The following is a 23,755-nucleotide window of genomic DNA, read 5'->3' on the forward strand; positions in this document are numbered from 1 at the left end:
TGCGACAGACTGGCGACCTGTTTAGGGTGTACCCCGCCTCTCGCCCTATGACAGCTGGGATAGGCTCCAGCGCCCCCCGCCACCCTGAAAAGGATAAGCGGAAGCGAATGGATGGATGGATTATCAATGTTTATTATAATAAGTATGTAATTAGAATTACATTTCAATTTTGCTCTTACACGATTTATACAATTTTTAAGTAGACAACAGCTTCAGAATGCACAAAGAAGACATATTCCTGTATAATTTGTTTAGAGAAACATACCATCACACTCCAAAATATTAAAAAAAAAAGATTTTTAAACTTCATTAGAAATATTCACATGAATAATTTTCTTCATATCGACCTGAGCATCATAACTACATTAAGTAAATATGAATGGGTGTTAATAAAGATTTTTGGCATCTGTTGGTAATTTGTAATAATGAACTACACCAACCACCCACAAGAGCAAATCATGACAACAGGAAGGAGATAATGAGGACAGCAAAAAAAATCAATAAGGAAACTGAGAAATCAGGTGAACTTCCTGTTAAAAGTGTTGCAACAGATGGTGTTTCATCAATAATCTCCTTTAAGAATGACCCAAATCTTGAGATTTTGGTAAAGACATCAACATCTCCATGGCTCAGTCTACTTTCACAGACTGTTACAACAGCAACCTGGAACCATGATGACTCTGACTTGCACAGCAATGGGCTGCCCTGACCTCCCTGTGGATATAAAACAGGATTCATGATCAGTGATCAACAAACACCAAGCCTGAAAGTATCAGTCCAAGCACATTTAGGATACAATTATAAATATTGTTTTTACCTCTTGAAGGTCCATGGTGTGAGTACAAATTTGATCTGAATCAAAAAGATTGCCACAACTTGCAACTTGAGTTTTCATGTTTTGAAGAACAGCACCTGTAGGAGTCATATTTGCAAATGCAACCAAAGATATTCAGACACTGCAATTATTTAAAACAGCAAACCCTTACCTCTGCTGTTGTTCTTGTTTTCCCAGCCTGTCACCAAACACTGACTACCAATGGGGAAAGACTTTGAATCACTAATGTCCAAACACACAGGCTGGATATAATTGTTGAAACTGACTGATTCAAACAGCTCCAATAGTGCAATATTGGAGCCAGTCATTTTGCTCACTGTAATGTTCAAAACACCCAAAGATGTCTCAAACTCTTCAGAACCATTTATGAGTCTAAGACCAAGAAACACATTCCATTCACTGGCATTTGGACTGGTGCTGTCAGGAGGATTGAAGACACAATTAAAAGACAAATCTCAAACAGCTCATATTTTAAAATTAAAAATTATAAATGCTGTTTGTGTACTTACGTAGAGAAGCATTGTGCAGTTGTGAGTATAACGTTGTCAGATATTAAGCTTCCTCCACATTTGTGTACTCCATTTTGGTGAAGACTTACCATCCAGGGCCAAGTTCCTTCGGGTACAGTGCTCTTGTCTCCTCCTGTGTGACTGTTCACGAGGGTGTTGCCACAAACTGACACTGAAAGAAGAAACAAAAAATGAAAAAAGCAAATGCTTTAGGTTCAAGGCTGGACTACTGTAATTCATTGTGATCAGGATGTCCAAAAAATCTCGGAAAAGCCTTCAGTTAATCCAAAATGCTGCAACAAGAGTACTGACAGGGATTAGAGACAGAGCATATTTCTCCTATATTTGCTTCCCTTCATTGGCTCCACCATTAAATCCAGAATTGAATTCAAAATCCTTCTCCTCACATGTAAGGTGTTGAATAATCAGGCGCTATCTTGTCTTAATGACCTTATGGTACTGTATCACAGCATTAGAGTGCTTCGTGCAGGCTTACTTGTCGTTCCTAGCCTATTTTAAAGTAGAATGAGAAGCACAGCTCTCAGCTGTGAGGCCCCTCTTCTGTTGAACCAGCTTCCAATTTGGATTTGGGAGACAGACACTATCTCTACTTTTAAGATTAGGCTTAAAACTTTTCTTTTGATAAAGCAAACACTTAGGGCTGGATCAGATGACCCTCCTCCCCTCACCCCAACCGGTCGTGTTCCTCCCTGAGTCTGTTTCTGCTCCAGGTTTCTTCCTGTTAAAAGGAAGTTTTTCCTTCCCACTGACCACAGGTCTTGCTCATAGGGGGTCATATGATTGTTGGGGTTTTCTCTATTTTCTATTATTATAAGGTCTTCACCTTACAATATAGAGCACCTTGAAGCACCTGTTGTTGTGATTTGGTGCTGTATAATAACACTGAATTGAATTACACATACAGAAAATTTGAAAACATTATATACTTATCCATATTCATTTATTGGTACTGAAAAACTGGAACCTGAGACTTACTTGAGGGTCTTGTTAGAAGACCAGGACAGGTGTAGCTGCTGTCAGGGTCCAGCCCGCTGGAGATGAACTGCACAAATCCTGGCCTATTAGAGCGAATGCGGGACTTGATCCAGGACTGGTAACGGGACACTCTGGAGTAGACTCCTGGCAGATTGGGCTGAGCACAACCAAAACCAAAACTTACAATTCCAGACTGGACCCAAACAGAGCCCTGTTTACTCACCATTGGACCTCCGGAGTCTCCCTGTAGAGATAAAGAGGACACATCTGAGAATCTTTGAAACACCTGATTATGTAACCAAATGAGATGATGAAGCCTACCTGACATGAGTCTTTGCCTCCTGCCAGAACACCAGCACAGATCATGTTGTCTGTGACTGTGCCCACTCCATTCAGGCAGTTACACTGTCTGTTTCCCACAACTGGCACCTCCACTTCTTGCAGCGTTTGAGGGAAGGGTAAGGCCACTGATGGGAAGAAAGATGAGGAGCTGTTTACACACAAACCAATGAACCACAGAACACATGAACACTGAAACACCAACAACAGCCTCACCTCCCTCCTTGACTGCACCCCAGCCAGTCACCCAGCTATCAGTGCCATTGTTGAACACACTGCCACTCGCTGCCAGGCACACAGGTCTGATGTAGTCAGTGAATCTGACTGGTGAGGAGAGTCTGAGCAGAGCGATGTCGTTGTTGTTGGTCATACTGTCATAGTTTGGGTGCAAAATGATTTTGACAACATTTCTGGACACCTTATTTGGATTTGCACCCCGCAGGCTCTGAAGACCAAGAGAAACCGTCCACCCAGAAGGACTTGAACTAAAGTTAAAAAAAAGAAAAAGAAAATATAGAAGTTTTGATGAAAAAACAAAACAAAACATTGAACTGTAAACATTTGTATTTATGCATGAGCCAGTATTTTAACATTTATGTTGATGAAATGTTTCAGGAATGTTGGCAGTTTCGGTATTCCCATTCTGACATTTGCCTTCCTTGACAAATATTAGTCAAAGCCCAGTGTTCTGCGATACTGCAGATTTGGTATCAATCTGATATCAAATAAATACAGGGCCAATACCGATGTCAGTACGTTTAACCTATATAGGCAGCTTTCTTAGATTCAAGTTTCTTGGTGTGCACATCTCAGAAGATCTCTCCTGCTCAAAGAACACAGCATCACTGGTCAGTAAAGACTAACAACAACAACTCTACTTCCCCACATACTGAGGAGTGCAAGAGCTTCAACCCCCATTATGAGCGCCTTCAACAAAGGCACTGTTAAGAGTATCCTCACCAGTTGCATTACTGTATCTAATGGCTCCTGATTGGGTCCTGCCAGAAAAAGCTATATTGAGTAGTGAGAGTAATAGAGAGGATTGTGAGTGATTCGTTTCCCTCCCTCCAGGACATCTATTGCACTCACCTCACCCAAAAACTCCTCTGCATTACAGATAACTGGTAAATGGCCTGCATTTGTATAGCGCTTTTCTAGTCCATAGGACCCCAAAGCGCTTTACACTACATTCAGTCATCCACCCATTCACACACAGGTGATAGCAAGCTACATTGTAGCCACAGCTGCCCTGGGGCGCACTGACAGAGGCGAGGCTGCCGGACACAGGCGCCACCGGGCCCTCTGACCACCACCAGTAGGCAAACACGGGGTTAGTATCTTGCCCAAGGATATTTGGCATGCAGCCAGGATGCAGCCTGGGATCGAACCACCGACCGTCTGATTAGTGGCTGACCTGCTCTGCCACCTGAGCTACAGCCACCCCACCCCATAACTCCACTCATCTGTCAAACAGCTTTTCCAGTTTTCTGCTATCGGGAAGGGGACTAATGAGCCTCTGCCCTGGAACCAGCAGGCTGAAAGACATCACCTTTGCTATTCACTGATTCCCCCACCCCACCTGCACTTGAACTTGTGCCCACAAACACAAAGTATCGATCGCATCGCGTTAGTATCGATTTGATATCAATGTCAGAGTTGATATCAGTACTATTGATATTTGGATCGATCTGCACACCTCTACCCTGTTCTAGCTGGATCAGTTTAGGCATAAAGATTAAACAGACGTTTGTGTTACACACCGAAAGAAGCAGTGAGCAGCAGACATCACCCACTCTTTGTTGATGAGGGAACCGCCACAAAAATGTTTACCAAATATCTGCACGCTGACCTGCCACGGCCAGTATCCAGGTGGAGCATCTTCACCTCCTACTATCCTGCTGCTGTGTGGAGCAGTGCCACATACTGAAACAAAGATCAGCAGGATCAAACTTCAGAAGCAACATAAATCATTGTGAAATATGGAAAACATTTTTTTCCTTGTTTGTAGTTGTATCGCTGATGAAATGAATTGTAATGTCAAAAACATAGATAATTAAATGAAAAATATAACTTTTATGAATTTTTTTTTTTTTTACTCAGAGAAACTCTTATTTTTACCTACCATCAAGCTGAGCATTTGATTCTGGAAAGAAACACAACAGGATCAGTGATGTTCAAGAGAGGAAATCCTGACTTTATATTTGCATACAGTTATGTTACATGCAAATGTTGGTCTGACTTACCTGCAGACAGGAGGCTCACCAAAGCCAATAAATGAATCCACTTCCTTAACACCATTGTGTAACTGCACAGTTCTCGCGTGTCCCTCTTTTTATACTCGTGAGCCAGCTGTCAGTGAGTGGCAAATATATAAACCGTGTGTCACGTTTATATTTGCTCCTCCCACGTGCACACCCCACAGCCAGAACACTGAAACATTTCCTTCTTCCTTTAATTTCTGGCACAAAGACTACAGAACTCCAGTGATTTTTTTAATGTCCAGAGCTTAAAGACCAGAGTGCACTTTAAAAAAAAAATTATGTGATTTTTTTTATGTCATTTTCCATGACAGACTTCTGCCCTTTTCACAGTTCAGTCATTCTTGCTACATTAATATTAATTTCAAAGTCAATGAAAAACCTACCCGTGGACTTCTCACTTTTAAGATTGGGATGAAAGGCAGCACGGTGGCACGGTGGTTAGCACTGTTGCCGTACAGCAAGAAGGTCCTGAGTTCAATTCCAACACCAGGCCAGGGTCTTTCTGTGTGGAGTTTGCATGTTCTCCCTGTGTTTGCGTGGGTTCCCTCCGGGTACTCCGGCTTCCTCCCACTGTCCAAAGACATGCAGCTTGTGGGGATAGGTTAATTGGAAAATCCAAATTGTCACTAGGTGTGAATGTGCGAATGAATGTGAGTGCGAATGGTTGTCTGTCCCTGTGTGTTGGCCCTGCGACAGACTGGCGACCTGTCCAGGGTGTACCCTGCCTCTCACCCTATGACAGCTGGGATAGGCTCCAGCGCCCCCTGCGACCCTGAAAAGGATAAGCGGAAGCGAATGGATGGATGGATGGATGAAATTCTGTACACGTGCCAGTTGTCATTGATGTGTCAGTTGTGTGTTTCGGCACCATGATTTACTATTTAGACATAAAATTATATTTTAATTACAAAATAGTTACTGGTGCTGTCAAGTGTCTTAATGACTAGCTAGTATCATGTTGCCATGATTTGACAACTATTCGCACTGTATTCGGAAACCATTATGACTCATTCCCTTTACACCCTAAAACTAAAATTGTTTATTGTCAATTTTTTTTCCTTGTCATGAATCATTCCATACTTCATGGGTAAAAAACAGGAACATGTAATCTTTAAATGTTTGTAAAGTATTCAGACTATTTAAAAAATCACCTTAAATTAAGTCACTGATATACTAAAACTACCTGAAATCAAAGATTTATACAGATGAAGTCATGTTAATTTATTTTGTAAGATAACCAAGCCACATGGAGGTGAAGAACAAATTACAAACCATGAGACCAAAGCTGCTGTCTGCAGAGCTCTGTAGACAGCAATAATAAAACAAACTTTTCTGATGAGGAATGCAATTAAATAACTGCACAGTTTACTTAAAATTTAATTTAGAACTTGTAAATAGCAAAACTTCACAGAATTATTAATTATGTATTTAATGTCATTTAAAGAAACTATACTATTATCATTATTGCATATTTTATAAAACAAAAATCTAGACATTTCTGTGATACAACTTGAAACTTTTATCCTGAGTAAACTGATTTACAATGTCAGTAAAACACTTGCAAAAACATCCCTCTGGGTTCTGTATGGAGGCCTGTCTGTAGGTTGCAGGTTAAGCAATTCAACTGAATATCTATAAGAAATTTTAGAACGATGTGTTAGATGAGAGAATATCTTTTGGAATACATGTCATCACTGCAGTAGAGCTTTAGAGAATTGGAAAATTAGTACTTTTAGTAAACTCTCTAATTAAACATGTTAACATATGTCATTGATAGAAATAAATAAGGATTAATATTAATATCTTTAGAGTACAACTCATCACTAATATGTTATCTGACAAAGATGGCATGCACAATAAACAAAACTACACATTCATCCAAGAGTTCATGTTGCACCTATTACTTTTATTATTGAATAAAACGAATAATATCTTCTGTCTGCATGTCCAGATATGCTTTTTGACTTTTTCATGACATTTTAGAACAACTGAGCATACTGTTTACTTTGTTAATATTTTTCTAGCTGGTTCTTGTTTAACTTCTGTTAACATTCCTGCTTGGAGAATAAGTAAAGTAGTTTGGTATTCATTCAGGTCAAAGCTGACTGACTCCACGGTCAATCGAGCTATCTAGTCAGCTGTTATAAACTGCCATCTTTTGAAACCTGGCCTAGGATGACACGGCAACATTATTTTAAATGACAATTTAAAGAGACAGTGATTTAAATTCTATAAAATTTAACACACTGAAAAGATATGCAGACAGTAAATGTTTAATATGAAGCTTTGGCTTACAGTAAGTTGGAGAAGAAAGATCTGTGTTCTCATATCTGACAGCATAATAATGTGTTTTATCAGTTCTCAGCTAAATCAAGAAACAGAAACAATTAAATGTCAGAAACTGAGGTGTTTGTTTCATAATTATTCCATTCAATAACAGTAAAATTATCGGTAGATTTTCACAGTTTACCATATTAATTTCCTTTGATTGTGTGCAAGTGATGTGTTGTATGAGGGAGGTGAGGGGAGGGAGGGCTGGTACATGTAAGAGTGGAAAGTAGAGGACTGCTCCCTGAAGCAGAGAACAAGCAAACAACTGGCTCTTTAGGCACTCCCATTCAGTAGTAGTGTTCATCTGCACACTTTTCACACCTTGGCTCATGTGATTAGGTAGAGGATCACCAGCGGGTCCTTTTGTCCCTCTTTGGGGGGAAACTCCCACTGGGTTTAAATCTGACACTCTCCACCATTTGACCCTTAGAACTGAAGAAGCTTCTCGGATGAGAGGCGATTCACAGAAGTATATCACAGATCACAGAACTACATCAGGGTGTCTCATGCAGCACTTTCAGTGGGGTTGCATAGTTTATTTGACTCCTGATACCTGGCATCTTTTAGCTTTCACCAGCTCATCAATATCAGGCTTCACATCCTGAGCGGCAGCTAACTTCAGGATGTGATTCAAGTGCCTGTGCGTGAGCCTTGAGCGCAGTTTTGTTTTATTTATGCTCATTACAGAGAAAACTTGCTCACAAAGATACGTGGTTCTGAATATGCACAACAGTTTTGCAGCGAGGGCTGTCAAGTTGGGGTAACCTGGCAAGAGATTCTGATAGAATGTGTTCAAGCCAGCTGCGGCAAATTTGCCCTTCAAATCCGAGTCACACTGCAAGTCTATTATTTCAAGTTGGATACTGACGGGGATTCACGGTGAATGGTGAGCAAAAAACTTTGAAGTCTTTCTCCAGTTCACCAAAAATCTGAAATCGTTGCTCAAACTCTAGTAACAGTCCCGTTACTTTATCTTTAAACCGCTTCATATCTGCCACACTTTGGATCGTGCACACATTTTTCAGACAGGGGAAGTGGGCTGCATCACCACCAGCGAGCTGCATCTCCCACAATAACAGCTTCAACTTGAAAGAACGTATGCTGTCATAATACTGCGTGACAACTTTGTTGCCTCCTTGCAGCTGTTTGTTCAAGTTATTCAGGTGCTCTGTAACATCCACCATAAATGCAAGGTCCTGCATCCATTCTGCGGAATGAAATTCTAACAGTGGTTTGCCCTTTTCTTCCATAAACTGTTCAATTTCTTCTCGTAAATCAAAGAAACGCCTCAGCACAGCACCTCGGCTCAACCATCTTACCTCAGTGTGGTATGGCAGGCCATAGATGTGGTCTTTCTCTCTGAGAAGACTGTCAAACTGACGGTGATTGAGGCTTCTGGATCGGATGAAATTAACAGTTTGGATGACCACCTTCATGACGTTATCCATTTTCAGTGACTTGCAACACAAAGCCTCCTGGTGCAAAATACAGTGAAAAGTCCAAAAATCACGTCCTCCATTTGCAGATTGCACTTTATCTCTGAACTTTTTTACAACGCCTGCTTTCTTCCCGATCATTGAGGGCGCACCATCTGTAGCCAGGCTGACAGCGCGGGATCAGTCCACTCCGACCCTGTCCAGCGCGCCGATGAGTGCGGTGAAAATATCAGCTGTATCTGTACCAACTCCACGAACTCCTCGGTGACAGTCAATGTGTCATCAACTCTGCGGATGAAAATTGCCAGTTGTGCAACATCTGTAATGTCCGTGCCTTCATCAATTGCAACTGAAAACACAATAAATGACTTCAACTGGCTGTCCAAATCCGCTGAAAGATCAGAAATCCTGTCGGCAACTGTGTTTCTTGTCAGGCTGATATTTGCAAAGGCCTGGCGCTTTTCAGGGCACACAATCTCTAATGCCTTCATCATACATGTTTATATACAGGAGAAGTGTATCCTGAACCAAATTTCACCAAGGAAATCATTGGTGGAGAGTTTGCTTTTCTGGTTTTACTCACAACATGCCTACATAAGGTGAAATAGTCTGCATATATACAGTTGTGAAAAAGTGTTCACCCCTTTCTTGATTTCCTGTTTTTGTATGTTTGCCACACTTAAATGTTTCAGATCATCAAACAAATTTAAATATTAGACAAAGATAACACATATAAACACAAATTGCAGTTTATAAATGAAGGCGTTTATTATTAAAGGGAAAAAATCCAAACCTATATTGCCCTGTGTGTTAAACTGACCTGAAAGACTTGCTGTGGTAAATGAACTAAGTTTCTTGAAAAAGAATGTCTGGTTATCTGTTTTGGACCTCAAGCTGAAGCAGATTTGAGTTCTGCAGCAGGACAATGATTCAAAACACGCCAACAAGTTGACGTCTTAATGGCTTAAGAGAAACAAAAAGGACTTTGGAGTGGCCTAGTCAAAGTCCACCAAAGGGAATTGGATTTAATCTGAGGAAATTTTCTGAAGAAGTTTTTCAATCTGAGTTAAGATTGGCTAAGGTTGGCCAATAATCTAGGTCCTGAGCTGTGGTGCATGTGAGCCATGGCCAAGCATTGCAAGAGCAAGGGAACCTTTTAGCTGTTGTAACATAAAGGAACTTAAATTAAATTAAGGTTGTTCGTGAATCACAAATGTGTTTATAATTCCAGGGACATGTTAACTGTCTACTTTTGGCATATTAAACACAATGAAGCTCTGGTGGCTTGTTGAGTTTTGTGGGTTTTGTTGTAGCGGTGTATTACTTCCAAGTACAGTCATTTCTTTCTGGTTTAATGATTCAATATGTAAATCTTTAACTGGTTTAATGATCTTTAACTGGTTTAATGATTCAATATGTAAATCTGTCTGGCTTTTTGTAGCTAACTGAGTTTAGTTCTTGAGTGTATCTTGCATTTGGTTTATTTATTCAGTCTTTGTCTCCATGTTCAGTGTTTTTCTGTTGCTTCCTGTTTTACTTCATGTTTAACAGTGTTCAACAGAATAATTTATATTGGACCTTTTTAAAAAAAATAAATCTTGATGAAACCATAAAGAGCTGCATTTGATTAAATTTCCTTCTCTTAGATATGCCATTTAACACACACACACGCACACACATGCACACACACAGAAAGACTTACAAAAAACTGATGTGAAACTGGATGTGGTTATTATTATTGGGTGTTATGCTGGGTTGACAAGTTCATTTTTATCAGTGGTGCACACATGCAAAAGAAGTGACTTCCTGAAAAGCAGTTTGAACTAATAAGCAGAGGTGGGACCAAGTCATTGTTTTGCAAGTCTCAAGTAAGTCTCAAGTCTTTATCCTCAAGTCTCAAGTCAAGTCTCAAGTAATGTCAGGCAAGTCAGAGTCGAGTCTCAAGTCACTGGTGTAAAAGTCCGAGTCAAGTCACAAGTCTGAAACTTTGAATTTCAAGTCCTTTCGAGTCTTTAAAAAAGAAAAAAAAGAAAAAATAATGTTGCAGTTATGCTAAATGTAAATATTAGACCATGTAATTTTAAAATCTGTGTTTTTCTCAACACATGACAAAATAGTGAACTTAGAAAATATACACAAATTGTGAAATTGCACCTCTTTAAAATGCAGCTCAATTAAACCTAGCTCCAAGAATAATTTTCACCGACAGTTCTGAGATAAGCTGCATGTTATTCTTGGATGCGGTTGTAGGACCAGCTTTAAAATCGCATGACAAAAATATCATACACATTAAAAAAAACTGTATCACCAACGTAGCCTGTACAACATTTGCTAGTTAGATGAAGTCAGCTATCTCATCGTAGCATATTTATATGCATATTTATAATCATACGGTTCTTGGAGTGAGTGCATACACTCATGAAGTTTAGTAACTTCAGGTCACTGCAACAAGCCCAGGTACAGTTTACCGACGGATGGGTACAGGACCTTGAAATGCACCGTGTAGAACGAAAGACCATCGTACGTATCATAAGTTTACCAGTCTCACAAATTGTCGTCATAAATACACATTCCTTAACCGTTTATTAATAGGACCTTTGAGCTCAATGGTAATTAATTAGTAGTGGAAATAATTTCTGGTACCCATCACAGAAATGTAGCAGTGACAATAATATTGTATGCTGTAATCGTACTGGGCAATTGGTGATACAAAAAACCTGTTTTATCCTGTGAATAAAAGTATATGTTTTTGTCAATGTACCATAATAACAGAAGCGAAACGCAATATTGTGTCAGGACAATTCACTATTTATGCACAATAAATAAAGGAGCATAGCGCGACAATTTCTGTTCAGCGCCAGACTTGCTTGTAACCTACATCAACAATTATGTTATGAAAATGACGTATTAACTACTAAAAAACACTGACCTTCGTGTAAATGCTTGGAGCAGACTAACCTGTGAGCTGGAGTGTTCTGGGACGTTATATTTGATCTTTGAATGGCTGCAATCCAGTCACCTCTTTGTTACTTCGGAAACATGGCTAGAACAATTTCTCTTCAACGACGTAATCCGATAACAACCGATCTCTTTACCCGTCGGCTTCCCGTGGCTGTCATGCGACCGGCTATTGCAGTTAATAATACAACGGCTTCTTGACATTTTTGTGTTTCTTTTTATCGCTGTATAACTGATTTCAATTGAAAGCCTGTGTGCGCTAGTACCGCTTGCCACGAGTTCCCAGAATCCTTTGCGGTTCTACCCGTGAATGACGTCACATTTTCAATCTCTATATAATATGCATGTTAAATTTTATATTTGGGGTAAAATATCAAGTCTTTTCAAATAAACCGGTTCAAGTCCAATTCAAGTCCCAAGTCATTGGTGTAAAAGTCCAAGTCAAGTCACAAGTCTTAGAACATTTTTTCAAGTCAAGTCTAAAGTCATAAAATTAATGACTCGAGTCTGACTCGAGTCCAAGTCATGTGACTCGAGTCCACACCTCTGCTAATAAGCATGCAGAGATGTAATAAGGCTTCAAAAGAACTAGAGCTGGCTGGTTAGTTATCCACCAGCCAGGCAGCATTCAGAGATAAACTGAAGATGTTTTTCTTAATAAAGGAAAGAATTTGCAATCATCCACTTAGAGCAGGGTAGAATGGAAATTTATTGTTTCTGTACATGTACAACAAATTGTTGTACTCTGGTCTTTTAGGCTTGTTGGTGTTGCTGAGCATTGATATGCACACTGATGCCTGATAGAAATGACAAAGTACACACATCACTTGAGCAAAACAACAGATACTTGTGTTTTAAAAAGTCACGTAAAAGGTTTTTATTGAAACAAAAGTGAAAAAAAGCAAGTAGCTCTGAAATGTCATAAAGTAAAAATTAAAAAGTAACTGTATGGATGTTGCTTGGACATTTACCATTTTTTGTGCAAAGTTAACTGAATGTCTTTATTAATATTATAATAAAATAATATCTCCTACTACAGACTTTTTCATCATAAATTATAATGAGCGTAAACGGGCAGAGAAAAACAATGGCAATAAAAAAATCGATCTATTTGCTGTTGCCTACATTGCAGATGTTACTGCTCTAGCCAAATCTGACGTGTGTCGTCTGGTAGGGTGTGAATAAGTTTCATGTAGCAGTGTGACTTGTGAACCAGTGTTAGAAATGCATGTAATCAGAGCAAAGAGAAAGCCACACAATTTCTCTATGGTTGTTCTTACCAGAGGTCACTTTGTGTATGAATTGTGTTTTTATCATTCAATTGTGGACTCATCTTTTGTAGCTTTAAAAATCTGGATGACAACATGTTAAAAGTATTGAAGAATCACACTTTTTTCACCATAACAAGTTTGAAATTACTTCACTTCCCTCCTGTGAAATGTTAGATGGTTTGATATACACTACAGTCAGTAGTCAGTAGCATCCACATTTACACAGGAAAATCAGGCTACATTCACACTGCAGGTCTTAATGCTCAATTCTGATTTTTTGATCAAATCCAATTTTTTTGTCTGGTTGTTCACACTGCAAATAAAATGAGACAGCAAACGCGCTCTAGTGTGAGCGGTTTATGACCCTCAAAGCGGCCCGCATGCGCAAAAGAAGACGTCACACACAACACGCTCTGTTTACGGAAGTAAAAATGGCTAGAGCTAGTAGGTGTTGTTGCAGCAGTCTATCAATTTCTGCACACTCATAACCGACAGAATTTTGACAAATTAATTAGAGAAAGAAGGACACTGTGAAAAAAAGAGACCCTGTGCTTTAACAATGGCTTTGTTTGGAGCAGTGGCTGCTACCTCCGCGCAGCTTGAATAGAATTGTCTCCCCATATGCTAATCAAGTCCAAAACCTCAGTTTCTGTCCATACCCATATGGAAAAGATATATATAAATCTTATAAAGTTTTATCTGTCTTGTATGAAACGTGTATGAAAAGCATACAAGATTGAAAACAGATATAAGATCCCTTGAAAAATCATATAAATGAAACTTGGATGTTTTGGATACTTACTAAAACAATATATGAAAGTAGTATTTGTATTTAGTATTTAGTATTTATTTATTTATTGTCATTGTCAAGAACAATGAAATTGCGTTTGGGGCTTCCATACAACCCCAAAAAAAGAAGAAAATAATAAATACCCCTTAAAACCCAAGTGTACATATTTAACCCAGTGTGACTCCAATGCAATAAGACAATCCTTAGCAATAATGTTCGTAGAAATTCAGACAAAGACCTGAGAAACATGACAAAATACAACAATGCAACCCATTCAATATTATTGTACTGTGAGATATGATATCAGATATGATAGTTATCTATTTAAGAAAGAGGGGGGGGGGGGCAGGAGGGGGAAGAGAATAAAGATATGATGCACCAATGCAGACCACTTCATTGCTATTAAGAAGTTGGATATGGTTATTGTCCGTGAGAGGGGGGCAGAGAGTTCAGGAGCCTCACAGCCTGTGGATACAGGCTGTTGGCCAGTCTGGATGTTCTGGCCTGTATAGACCTGTACCTTCTCCCTGAGGGCAGCAGATGGAAAAGGTGGCGCGCAGGGTGATGTTGGTCCCGCAGGATACTGTGCACTAAAACAATATATGAAAGTAATGAGAAAGTGGCCACTTTCATGAGTAAATCATATAAGCCTTATATGATTCACTACATGAAGTAGGCCACATCTTATGCAAGTCTTTTATAAGTTTTTACTATTTCTTTTCCATATGGGTTGACTCGCTCCGTCTCCAGTTTCCGCCACCATGATTTCTCGTTTGTCTACTCCAGCACTGATAATTGGCTTCTGTCTTGTGTCAGTGATGTAAAAGAAGGATTTAATGCGACATGACCATTCAAACAGCAGTCGCTTTTTAAAACATCAGATATGTATCGGATTCAGTACCACATCCAAAAGTGACCTAGGTCGGATTTGAAAATATCGGACTTGTGCTGTTCAAACTGTCATACCATGATCGGATATGGGTCGCATGCAGTGTGAACGCAGCCTTAGTTAAACTCACCAGGTGTGTGTGAACAGTATGGTTGTAATTATGTATAGCATGTATGAGCACTTGCACTCACACATTAAGTATAATCACAGCAATCTAAACAATTTTTAAATTTTTTAAAATTTATTTATTTTTATTTAATTTTAATTTGTTTGTTTTTTTCATGGAAAGCCAAACTGAGCCGAATTGAATTGTCAAAGTTGCCTGCCCGCCCAAATCATATGGTCTGCTGCTGTGGCCTCTTCTTCCTCTCAGCCTTAATTCATCTTTCTCTATCTTTGACTGAAGTTATCTCAAATTTATTTCTCTTCCAGTTAAACGCAGCAGCTGCAGCTTTAACTAGCTGAGGAGTGTGACTGCGGCAAACTGCACAGAAAATTTGTGTAATTTCTGATGTTCATTGGGCTGTTTTCAAAGTTACATCTAAAATTACCTGCCACTTAAAAAGTTAAGCTAAGCTAATATGAACACTGCTGAATTTCCTTCTTCACTGGTATTAGTTTAAGTCTGTTGAGCATTTGACGTGTCGAGGAGTTAAGTGCTAATGGAACTAGCTAGCTATATACTTGCTAGATATAAAAGTACCACAACCACAACTTCCTGACACTTTTACCCTGTAGAACAGTGTTAATAGTGTTGTAAATAATGCATAAATGTTTTTGGCTTCTTTTATCTCTTTGTGTGCCATAATAACTAATGATGAATACATCATTATTGTATTCATCATGCATCATCAGTGCTTCTTCCCTAAAAGTCTGTTTGATTTTTGAAACCGAATTTTATGTCAGTTTGGAGCAACAATAACTGCACATAAGAATCTTAAACCAAAAGCAACACGCTTGAAAAAGTAAGGAGTAGAAACTACATTTGTTTTCAAATCTGGCGAGTAAAAGTAACTGAAACTACAGATACCTGAAAATTCCGCTTGAGTACTGTAATGAAGGACTTGTACTTTGTTACTTCAACTGCTTAATGCTACAGTCTACCTGAGCTCATTCTTTTGTCATGAAAATGTACCTGTCTTCTGATGGCTGCTTCCAGCAGGATAACGCACCATATCACAAAGTCCAAAACATTTTAAAATGACTCCTGGAACATGAAAACGAGTTCACTGACAGAGGCGAGGCTGCCGGACACTGGCGCCACTTGGCCCTCTGACCACCACCAGTAGGCAAGTGTGAAGTGTTTTGCCCAAGGACACAATGACCGAGACTGTCGGTCTTGTCGGAGACTGTCTTTGAAGGGAATAAATGCCCTTTTACATGCCAACCCAGCGTTTTCCTTCATCACCACTAAGGAAAACAGTCTGTGGTCGTCCGAGTTTGGTGATTTTTGTGTCACAGGACTACGTGTTTAATACAGGGACTTCCACAGCCTTTTCAACAGCGCTGCGGACGCAGGGGGGGGGGGGGCAGTGTTTTGGAAATGACAGTCTTCATTACAAAGCTTTCTTCGTTATGAATTAGCATACATGTTTTTATTGAACATTTGCAGAACTAGCAAAAAAACCCCACAAACTCTTGTAGTTCACATAAAGTCAGAGATAGAAACGACAAGGAGCAGGTGCATCTAGTACAGGTAGAATTGCTGCAAAAACCCACAGAGCTCAGCAGCCAGCAACAAATTCTGGATCCTTTGCTTTTAGTTAGCAATTAGCATTAGCAGCACATCCTGCCGATGTGAAAGGACTTTTATGCTGCGCACTGTGACTCACAGCAATGGTCCCGGGTCAGCCCTGACGTTGTGTTAAACTAATCCTAAAGTAATAATGGTATTCCTAACCACTGACATACCACAACTTTATCCTTTCAACAGCTGCTGAAAGTAAGGGGACCTAACTGCTATCGGATATTTATATAGAGATTACCCTTCAAGGACCTGCAGTTCAAAAAATTCCCCCTCCGACAGCCAAACCCATCTGTTCTCTGATTGGATTGTTTAATTTGTGATTGACATGACATTGACCAATCAGCTTAAAGGAAGAAAAATAGGGTCAAAATTTGTAGTTGTAACTTGCAGGGTTTTTTTGGGCTAAGTCCACGCACAAATCTTTTTTACACATACAAATCTTTTTTACGCACGCACAAATTTTTTTTACACATACAAATCTTTTTTACAAGTACAAAACCGATTTACAAGTACAAAATATTTATGACCACATTTTGAGCCCATAGATGAGTGCCATTCAAAATTTCCTCAGAAGTCAATGTGGCATATGATTGCATTAGCAATAAATTTAATAACGCTCTATATCAACAGCTACACACTATATAGAACAACTTTATAGGATTATATTTGTTCGCAGATGTTGGCAGCTATCAGCGAATAGTTATCAGCTATTTTGAAACAAAAAAAAGACACTTTTTATCCATAACAAGAACTCCATAACAGCAAATGAACTGTACAACAGAAAATGCAAATGCTATTTATGGTCTCCTCACAACAATGATAAGAAAAATAAACTAGGCCAATATGGCATGTTTGTTAATACAGAGACACAGGTCTACGAGTGTCCAGCATTCAGACGGCTACCTGAGGACACTCATGTGAGAGAAAATCTGCTCACACAGACATGTAGAGCCAAGTACTGTCAATAATGCTTCTGCAATGTTCTGAAGACAGTTAAACTTGTCAGGTAGTGATGTCCAGCAGGTGAAAATGCAAGCTCCATGAACACGCACAGCTATGGATTCCAACTGCGTTTGTAGTTCTGCAAACTTTGACCCCCACAGAGTCGAGCTTTTTGGTTCAATCAGGTGCACTTCGATGTCCTCTGTGTCCAGCCAGTTAATGCAAGACAAATCCAGCTGCTCATTAAAGCTTTCTGGTTTGATCAGAAAAAAATACATTGGTCCATACACCTAAAAGTCCCAAAAACAAATTGTGAATTCTGTCTCGAGTCTTCGGATGTATCCATGTATATACGTGGTGCTGATGCTGATGAGTGGACAGCTCCTGAAGCATTTGAAGTGTTGGAATGTGGAAATGTCAACGTCGCTTGGTGTGGCAGCAAGAGGTGGGGATGGAATAAATACTCAATTTAAAAGACAATGCCACCCTGTGAATTTCACCCAGAGAATACTGGATCTAAATAATGCTAATTACCAGGAAGACACTAAGATCCATTATACTCAATATACTGTTTTATCAGTGATAAAACAGACAATTTATTAATAATGATTTAAAACAGCATATAAAAACACGAGCCGAGGCTTGCCAGTGGAGGGGCAGGGATGCCACGCACAAAAACAGCTCAAAAAGAAAAGAAAACTCACCAATACACAAGTGCAGCACACTATCACACGCTCACACTAATAAACTAAAAATGCAGGTGTGTAACACTCAAAGGATCCCACAACCAAGGCACCCCGGTCTCCTCCACGTCAGGCCCTCCACATCTGAATAAAAGAAACAAAGAAAATTTTAATATATTCCAAAAAAAATAGTTTGCACACACTGGGGTTAGCCCAACTGCAGGAACACACTGGTGATCCGCAACTCGATAAAGGGCCTCCTACCGGTGGTGTAACAAAAAAATAAACTACAAATCAAAACAACCGAACATACAAACTAAATAAAACCTTAAATCTAGAGCAGACGGAGTTACCGTATTACTCCAATTTGCTGTCCGCCCGACTACTTTAATTTAACAATTCAGTCTATCAACATGCACGCCAGCTGACTCCCGTAGCCGGCATGTATGTAGCCGCTGTCCACGCTGACATCCACTCTTAAGAGGCTGGCAGCAGCAGGGAAAAATAACCCTCGCAAACGGAAACAGACGGTAAAAGGCAAAGCAGCAGCACTTCTGTTAGCGTAGCATAGAAAACCGTAGTGACCTTGCTGTAAAGCTACTGGCTGCCCTCTAAGGCCCACACTTCCTGCAATACATAATAAGCGTTTACTATAAAACAACAATAAAAGGCAGAGATCACAACGAAGCTGAGTTACGTACCAATTAAACGGCGTCACTCAATTCATGAACAGAGTGGCCCATAGGAGGCTTCTACAGCTATGACCTATAAACAACACTGGTTTACCACAGCTAAATAATGTACGCACAGCACCAAATACACACATACCAGCCACGATGGAGGCTTCAGGAAGGAAATCCACGGGTGATCTCTGTAACACGAACACCACAATCAACACAAGTACTGCCAATTCAGGCTGAGGCAACAACGACATGTACGCAGCTCCTACCTGCAACACCGGGCGAAGTCAGGTGACCGAAAGGAGATAACAGGTACGCGATTCAGGGGTGCTCAGATGGCTGCTCCTATTTATACTAGCGCCCCCTAATGCGCCTGACTGAAAGTGGGATGAACCAAGACATAATATTCATCCTGCCACATTGGAAAAACTGCCAGCTAGCAACGTCCCTCTCACCAGTAGGCTAAGTGATTTTTAGCCAATTACAAGTTGAATCTGGTAATTGGGGGTTGTTAGCTAAGATACCGTCATTAAGAAGCAGCACAACTAATGGGTCTATGGGAGCTAATTTGCGATGTGCACCGCTGGCACGGCCATTTATTTTTTAATTCGCCTTCTCAGATTAATTCACCGCGTGTCTTACCCAGGGCTGGACTGGGACAAAAAAACTGCCCAGGCATTTTGACTAGAGACCGGCCCACCAGGTGTTATAGGAAAACACTCTTGTTGGTATATCTATGATTTCTATACATTTTACGTCAGATAAAAACTTTGGTTGTAAGATTCAGATAATTATTTATTAAAAGCTAGACATTTTAAAAATGAGAGTAAGAAAGAAAAGTATTTCTTTGTGCCCCCCTTTCCCTGTTAATGTCCTACCTGGCCCCTTGGCAAAACTTTGCTAGACCCGCCCCTGCACAGTTACCATCTGTCAGCTACTTAGAAAAGGATCCTGGTGTTATTTGTCTCTCAGAAACAGTTCATAACTTCCCTTCAACTCATTCAAGGTAAACCTGTTTCTCATCACCTGTTCAGCTCTGATGATTCAGTAAGGACATCTCCTGGTTTCATCTTCATGTTTCCCTCTCACCACATATCCAAACCGCTATCATGACCAGCAGCTTTTACAGCTGTGGCTCCAGCAAACATCAGCTGATACTAGAAATTAATATTAAATAAATTATAACAACAGCTGATCAAGCTTAAACGTGCTGCCATTGTTTAGTGCGACATCCGCTGGTTTCCTCTTTCTGGTGCAAAGTGGGCGATAAATAAGCAAGAGAGAAAAGCTGATCAGTTTCATCATTGATCAGTTTCGTGATTGAAGTAGCAAAAGGAGAGGGAGGGGGGAGAATGAGAGAAGAAGAAACAGCTGTGCAGTGAAAAGACGCAGAATTACTTCAGCTTTGTGTCTTTTTCCATTCTAGCTGAAGTACAGGACAAACTGTGTTCCTTTTCAGCTCAATACGTTTTCGCTGAATGCGGGACGATTCCGTCTTTTACAGCACGGTTGGCAACTCTACTAACTAACCTTATGAATAAAATAAAGTTCACTATCAGTAACATCATAGCACCCGCCCAGCTGTATAGAAACTCCATCATGCTAGCTAGTACGCAGTACGAGTTATTGTAACTGACTGTAAAAAGTCAGCATAACAAAAATAAACTCTACCTAAACTTGGTTCCTATCTGACCCAGATAGACTGCAGGTCATAACTTCTTACGTGAAGTTCAGGCCCATAAAAACAAAAAATCACCATCGGCAAATGCCCGGTTTGCCTGATGGCCAGTCCAGCTATGGTCGTGCCATCAGTTAACCCAACCCAGGGTTGCCGACTCCTGTGCTAAAGTATATAGTTTAGGCTGGATCAGGTGACCCTGAATCCTCCCTTAGTTATGCTGCAATAGGCATAGGATGCTGGGGGATTCCCATGATGCATTGAATTTTTCCTTTTCAGTCACCTTTTTCACTCATTATGTGTTAATAGACCTTTCTGCATTGAATCATATCTGTTATTAATCTCTTGTCTCTCTGCCACAGCATGTCTTCTATCCTGCGTTCCTTCTCTAACCCCAACCGGTCGCAGCAGATGGCCGCCCCTCCCTGAGCCTGGTTCTGCTGGAGGTTTCTTCCTGTTAAAAGGGAGTTTTTCCTTCTCACTGTCGCCAAAGTGCTTGCTCAAAGATTGTTGGGTTTTTTCATTTTCATTTGATTGTTGGGTTTTTCTCTCTATCTATTATTGTAGGGTCTACCTTACAATATAAAGCGCCTTGAGGAGCCTGTTGTTGTGATTTGGCACTATATAAATAAAATTGAATTGAATTGAATATACTGGCCACACATTTGTATATAAGCTGACCATGTAAACTTGAAATTAAGTTTCTTAAATAAATTAAAGAGCTGAAATATTGATGGAAACATGAGATATGTGTGTAAAACAAATCTAGCTACTAGAGGAAAATATATTAAAACTATTTTACAGCATGAGATAAATGCTATCCTGGATTTGGGTTTTATTCAGGGTTAGAGAGTTTAATGTCTGTGTGTAAATTTTATTAAAAATCAAGTTTAATGACATTTTAATAAAGTCAGCAAAACATTATGCATAGTATGAGGACTCAAACAAATTTGTCAACAATCATAGGTGGGGGATGTATTTACTGACCGTTATGCCAGAAGAGAACTGCACACCATTGCATCGTCTCCCTCAGTCAAACACGTCTTTCAAGTGAAGAACTTTGACACACTTGAAGTAATAAGACACATTCTGCAGGACAAAATTTTCTCCATCGAAGGTACAAACATTTTTTTATTGTTACAATTTTCTTAAAGTAAATGTAAATGTTCGAAAAATGAAAATAATTACATTGTATTGAATGCTACTTTGAGCTGATCACTTATTTACAAGGATTTTATTTCACATTTATTACATGGATTTGCGTCCTTCTTGAATTGAAGCAGTAAACGTTCATTTAATGTGTAAACTGCTACACTAAGAAGAAACTAAATCACCACATTCTATTAACTTTATTGTATTTTATTCATTAAAGTCACATTTTAAATTAAACGTAACTGTACATTTGTAAAATGAACAATAAATGCTCACTTTTATAATAAACTGTAAAAACATCATTTAAGATAATTAATTGAAGCATAATGAAAGAATGAACCTGTAAAATTTTATTTGTTGTATTGTGTCTCTCTTTTACCTTTTTGTTTATTTTTCTGTTACAGGATCTCAAAGCAGTGGAGAGTCACTGGAAATGGAAATATCTCAAGAGGGATTCAGTGCAGTTCATGTGCCTGAGGTAATTAAAACTACCTGAAAATCACCAGACAGTTTAGTCATAGAAAGAAAGATTCACATGTGCCTTTGTGGCAGTTTTTATGGCCTAAAGGCAAATAAACAGTTAAACACAGTCCGGATTTTAAGTGAAAATAAATTGTATTTTAAATGTATTTTCTGTCTACACTGTAGGGAATTCAGATGTCTATTGTTGGTGCAAACCAGTGGAAGGGAGGCTACGTGCAATACACAACAGGAGGCCAGAAGGTGAAAACATATGAGGATGTGTCTTTGGAGCCTGACAGCTATCTTGGTAAGAATATTACAGCTTTGACAATCTAATTCATACAAATGTGTTCATGTATATAAACAGCTCTGCTGTAATTCTGTCATGTAAAACACACCAATGAGTTTGAAAAATGGGCACAATTTAAAAGAGGAGACTTAATCATTTTTCTCATTTTAAATACCTAAATTCTAGGTTACTCAGTGGCAATTGCTAAAACTCAAAGCAGCTCTCTGACAGTTGTTGGTGCTCCAAGATATAAACACAGAGGAGTTAACAGTCGCTGTTAACAGAGAAAACTTTGAAAATCAAATAATTGAGCCCTTGGCATCACAGGTATGAATTTGCAGCATGACAGATCTGAATGACCTTGTAAATAATATATAAATTATTTTTCTCAAATAAAAGAATAATAATGTGTTCCTTACACAGTATCAGACTGGGGAATATTTCGGGGCAGAGGTGTGTACCATGGGCACAAATGATGATGACATCACTGATCTAATCTTCATATCTGCTCCAATGTACATGGAGCCTGATAGAGAGGGAAGAGTTTATGTTTGCAGATTAACTGGTTTGGTAAATCACAGTTTCATCTAATCCAATTAAATTAATCGTTTTATTTGTCAAATTTTTATTAACTATAAAATATTCACTCTCCTGCTTTTAGTTTGTGGAGTGTAATTTTGATGATCCATTAGTACTAAGAGGACATGCAGCTGTCAAAGGAAGGTTCGGCTCTTCTCTTGCTGTGCTGCCTGATCTAAACTCAGATGGATTCAGGGATTTGGCAGTTGGAGCACCTTTGGAGAATAATGGTGAAGGCAGCGTCTACATATTTAATGGTGAAGGAGGAGGAAGAATCAGTCCTACTTACTCACAGGTACACAACATCAAAGAACTCACAATGATACAATACAATACAATACAATACAACTTCATTTGTATAGCACATTTAAAAACCAGTGGTTCACCGAAGTGCTTCACAGTCATACAATAAATTAGAGATAGGAACAATAACAGGGTATAAATACACCAACGCAGTGTAAAAAATAAAAGAAAATACAAAACACAACTTGACTAAGAGGTTATTCAGCAATAAAGTAAAATGATTAAAACTACATAAGGGAACATCTGCAGGATACCGACACTAACCAGGGAAAGCTAGATTGAATAAATGGGTTTTCAATCAGGATTTAAAAGGCTGAATCGATTCGGATGCACAAATAGCAGTAGGATGATAACTAAAATCATCTACCACATAAATCCAATATCTATACAATCTACAGTTGGAATACTGAGGTAAGTCCAAGATAGTGTAATCATACATTACTGTTGTCTATGATAATTCTACAGTATTTGTTGATATACACATTTACAGAATGCATTAATGATCAAATATTTAGGTACATTTTAAAGTTTATTATTATAAGAATTGCAAACAGATTTTTAAAATATCATAATTATATTGTATTTCATAAAAACATAAATAATTTATTTTAAATTATTACATAAA

At 39.1% G+C, this 23,755-nt stretch overlaps 1 protein-coding gene and 1 long non-coding RNA gene across 5 annotated transcripts; one reads left to right on the forward strand and one right to left on the reverse strand.

The window, feature by feature from the left end:
* Positions 1-125: 125 nt before the first annotated feature.
* LOC309712318 (polyserase-2-like) lies at positions 126-18,953 on the reverse strand. Of its 4 annotated transcripts, none has more exons than XM_082543032.1 (10): positions 18,816-18,953; positions 4,802-4,822; positions 4,440-4,602; positions 2,896-3,164; positions 2,662-2,807; positions 2,341-2,584; positions 1,345-1,516; positions 987-1,252; positions 818-912; positions 126-714 (listed from the first exon to the last, which is right to left on the reverse strand). In XM_082543032.1, the coding sequence occupies exons 1-10, from the start codon at positions 18,919-18,921 to the stop codon at positions 457-459; spliced, it is 1,740 nt and encodes a 579-aa protein (XP_082399158.1). In that variant the 5' UTR covers positions 18,922-18,953; the 3' UTR covers positions 126-456. The 4 variants fall into 4 exon arrangements, with proteins under 4 accessions (XP_082399158.1, XP_082399161.1, XP_082399159.1 ...); XM_082543035.1 differs by lacking the exon at positions 18,816-18,953 and adding an exon at positions 11,666-12,442 and having other exon boundaries at positions 4,529-4,602; XM_082543033.1 differs by lacking the exon at positions 18,816-18,953 and adding an exon at positions 4,923-5,159.
* Positions 18,954-22,133: 3,180 nt separating this feature from the next.
* Positions 22,134-23,296, forward strand: LOC309712329. The gene is made up of 4 exons (XR_014278239.1): positions 22,134-22,266; positions 22,435-22,575; positions 22,672-22,818; positions 22,910-23,296. It is a non-coding gene; the product is annotated as an uncharacterized lncRNA (long non-coding RNA).
* Positions 23,297-23,755: the final 459 nt, after the last annotated feature.

This window comes from Aulonocara stuartgranti (assembly GCF_965226115.1).
Source record: "Aulonocara stuartgranti genome assembly, chromosome: 8".
NCBI lineage: Eukaryota > Metazoa > Chordata > Actinopteri > Cichliformes > Cichlidae > Aulonocara > Aulonocara stuartgranti.

Excerpts from the sequence above, each read along its gene's own strand:
- LOC309712318 (XM_082543032.1), bottom strand. The coding sequence starts at position 18,921 with ATGTCGTTGTTGCCTCAGCCTGAATTGGCAGTACTTGTGTTGATTGTG. Across the intron at positions 4,603-4,801 it reads ATCAAATGCTCAGCTTGATG|TATGTGGCACTGCTCCACAC; the intron begins GTAGGTAAAAAT and ends TCTTTGTTTCAG. Across the intron at positions 2,585-2,661 it reads GAGGCAAAGACTCATGTCAG|GGAGACTCCGGAGGTCCAAT; the intron begins GTAGGCTTCATC and ends TTATCTCTACAG.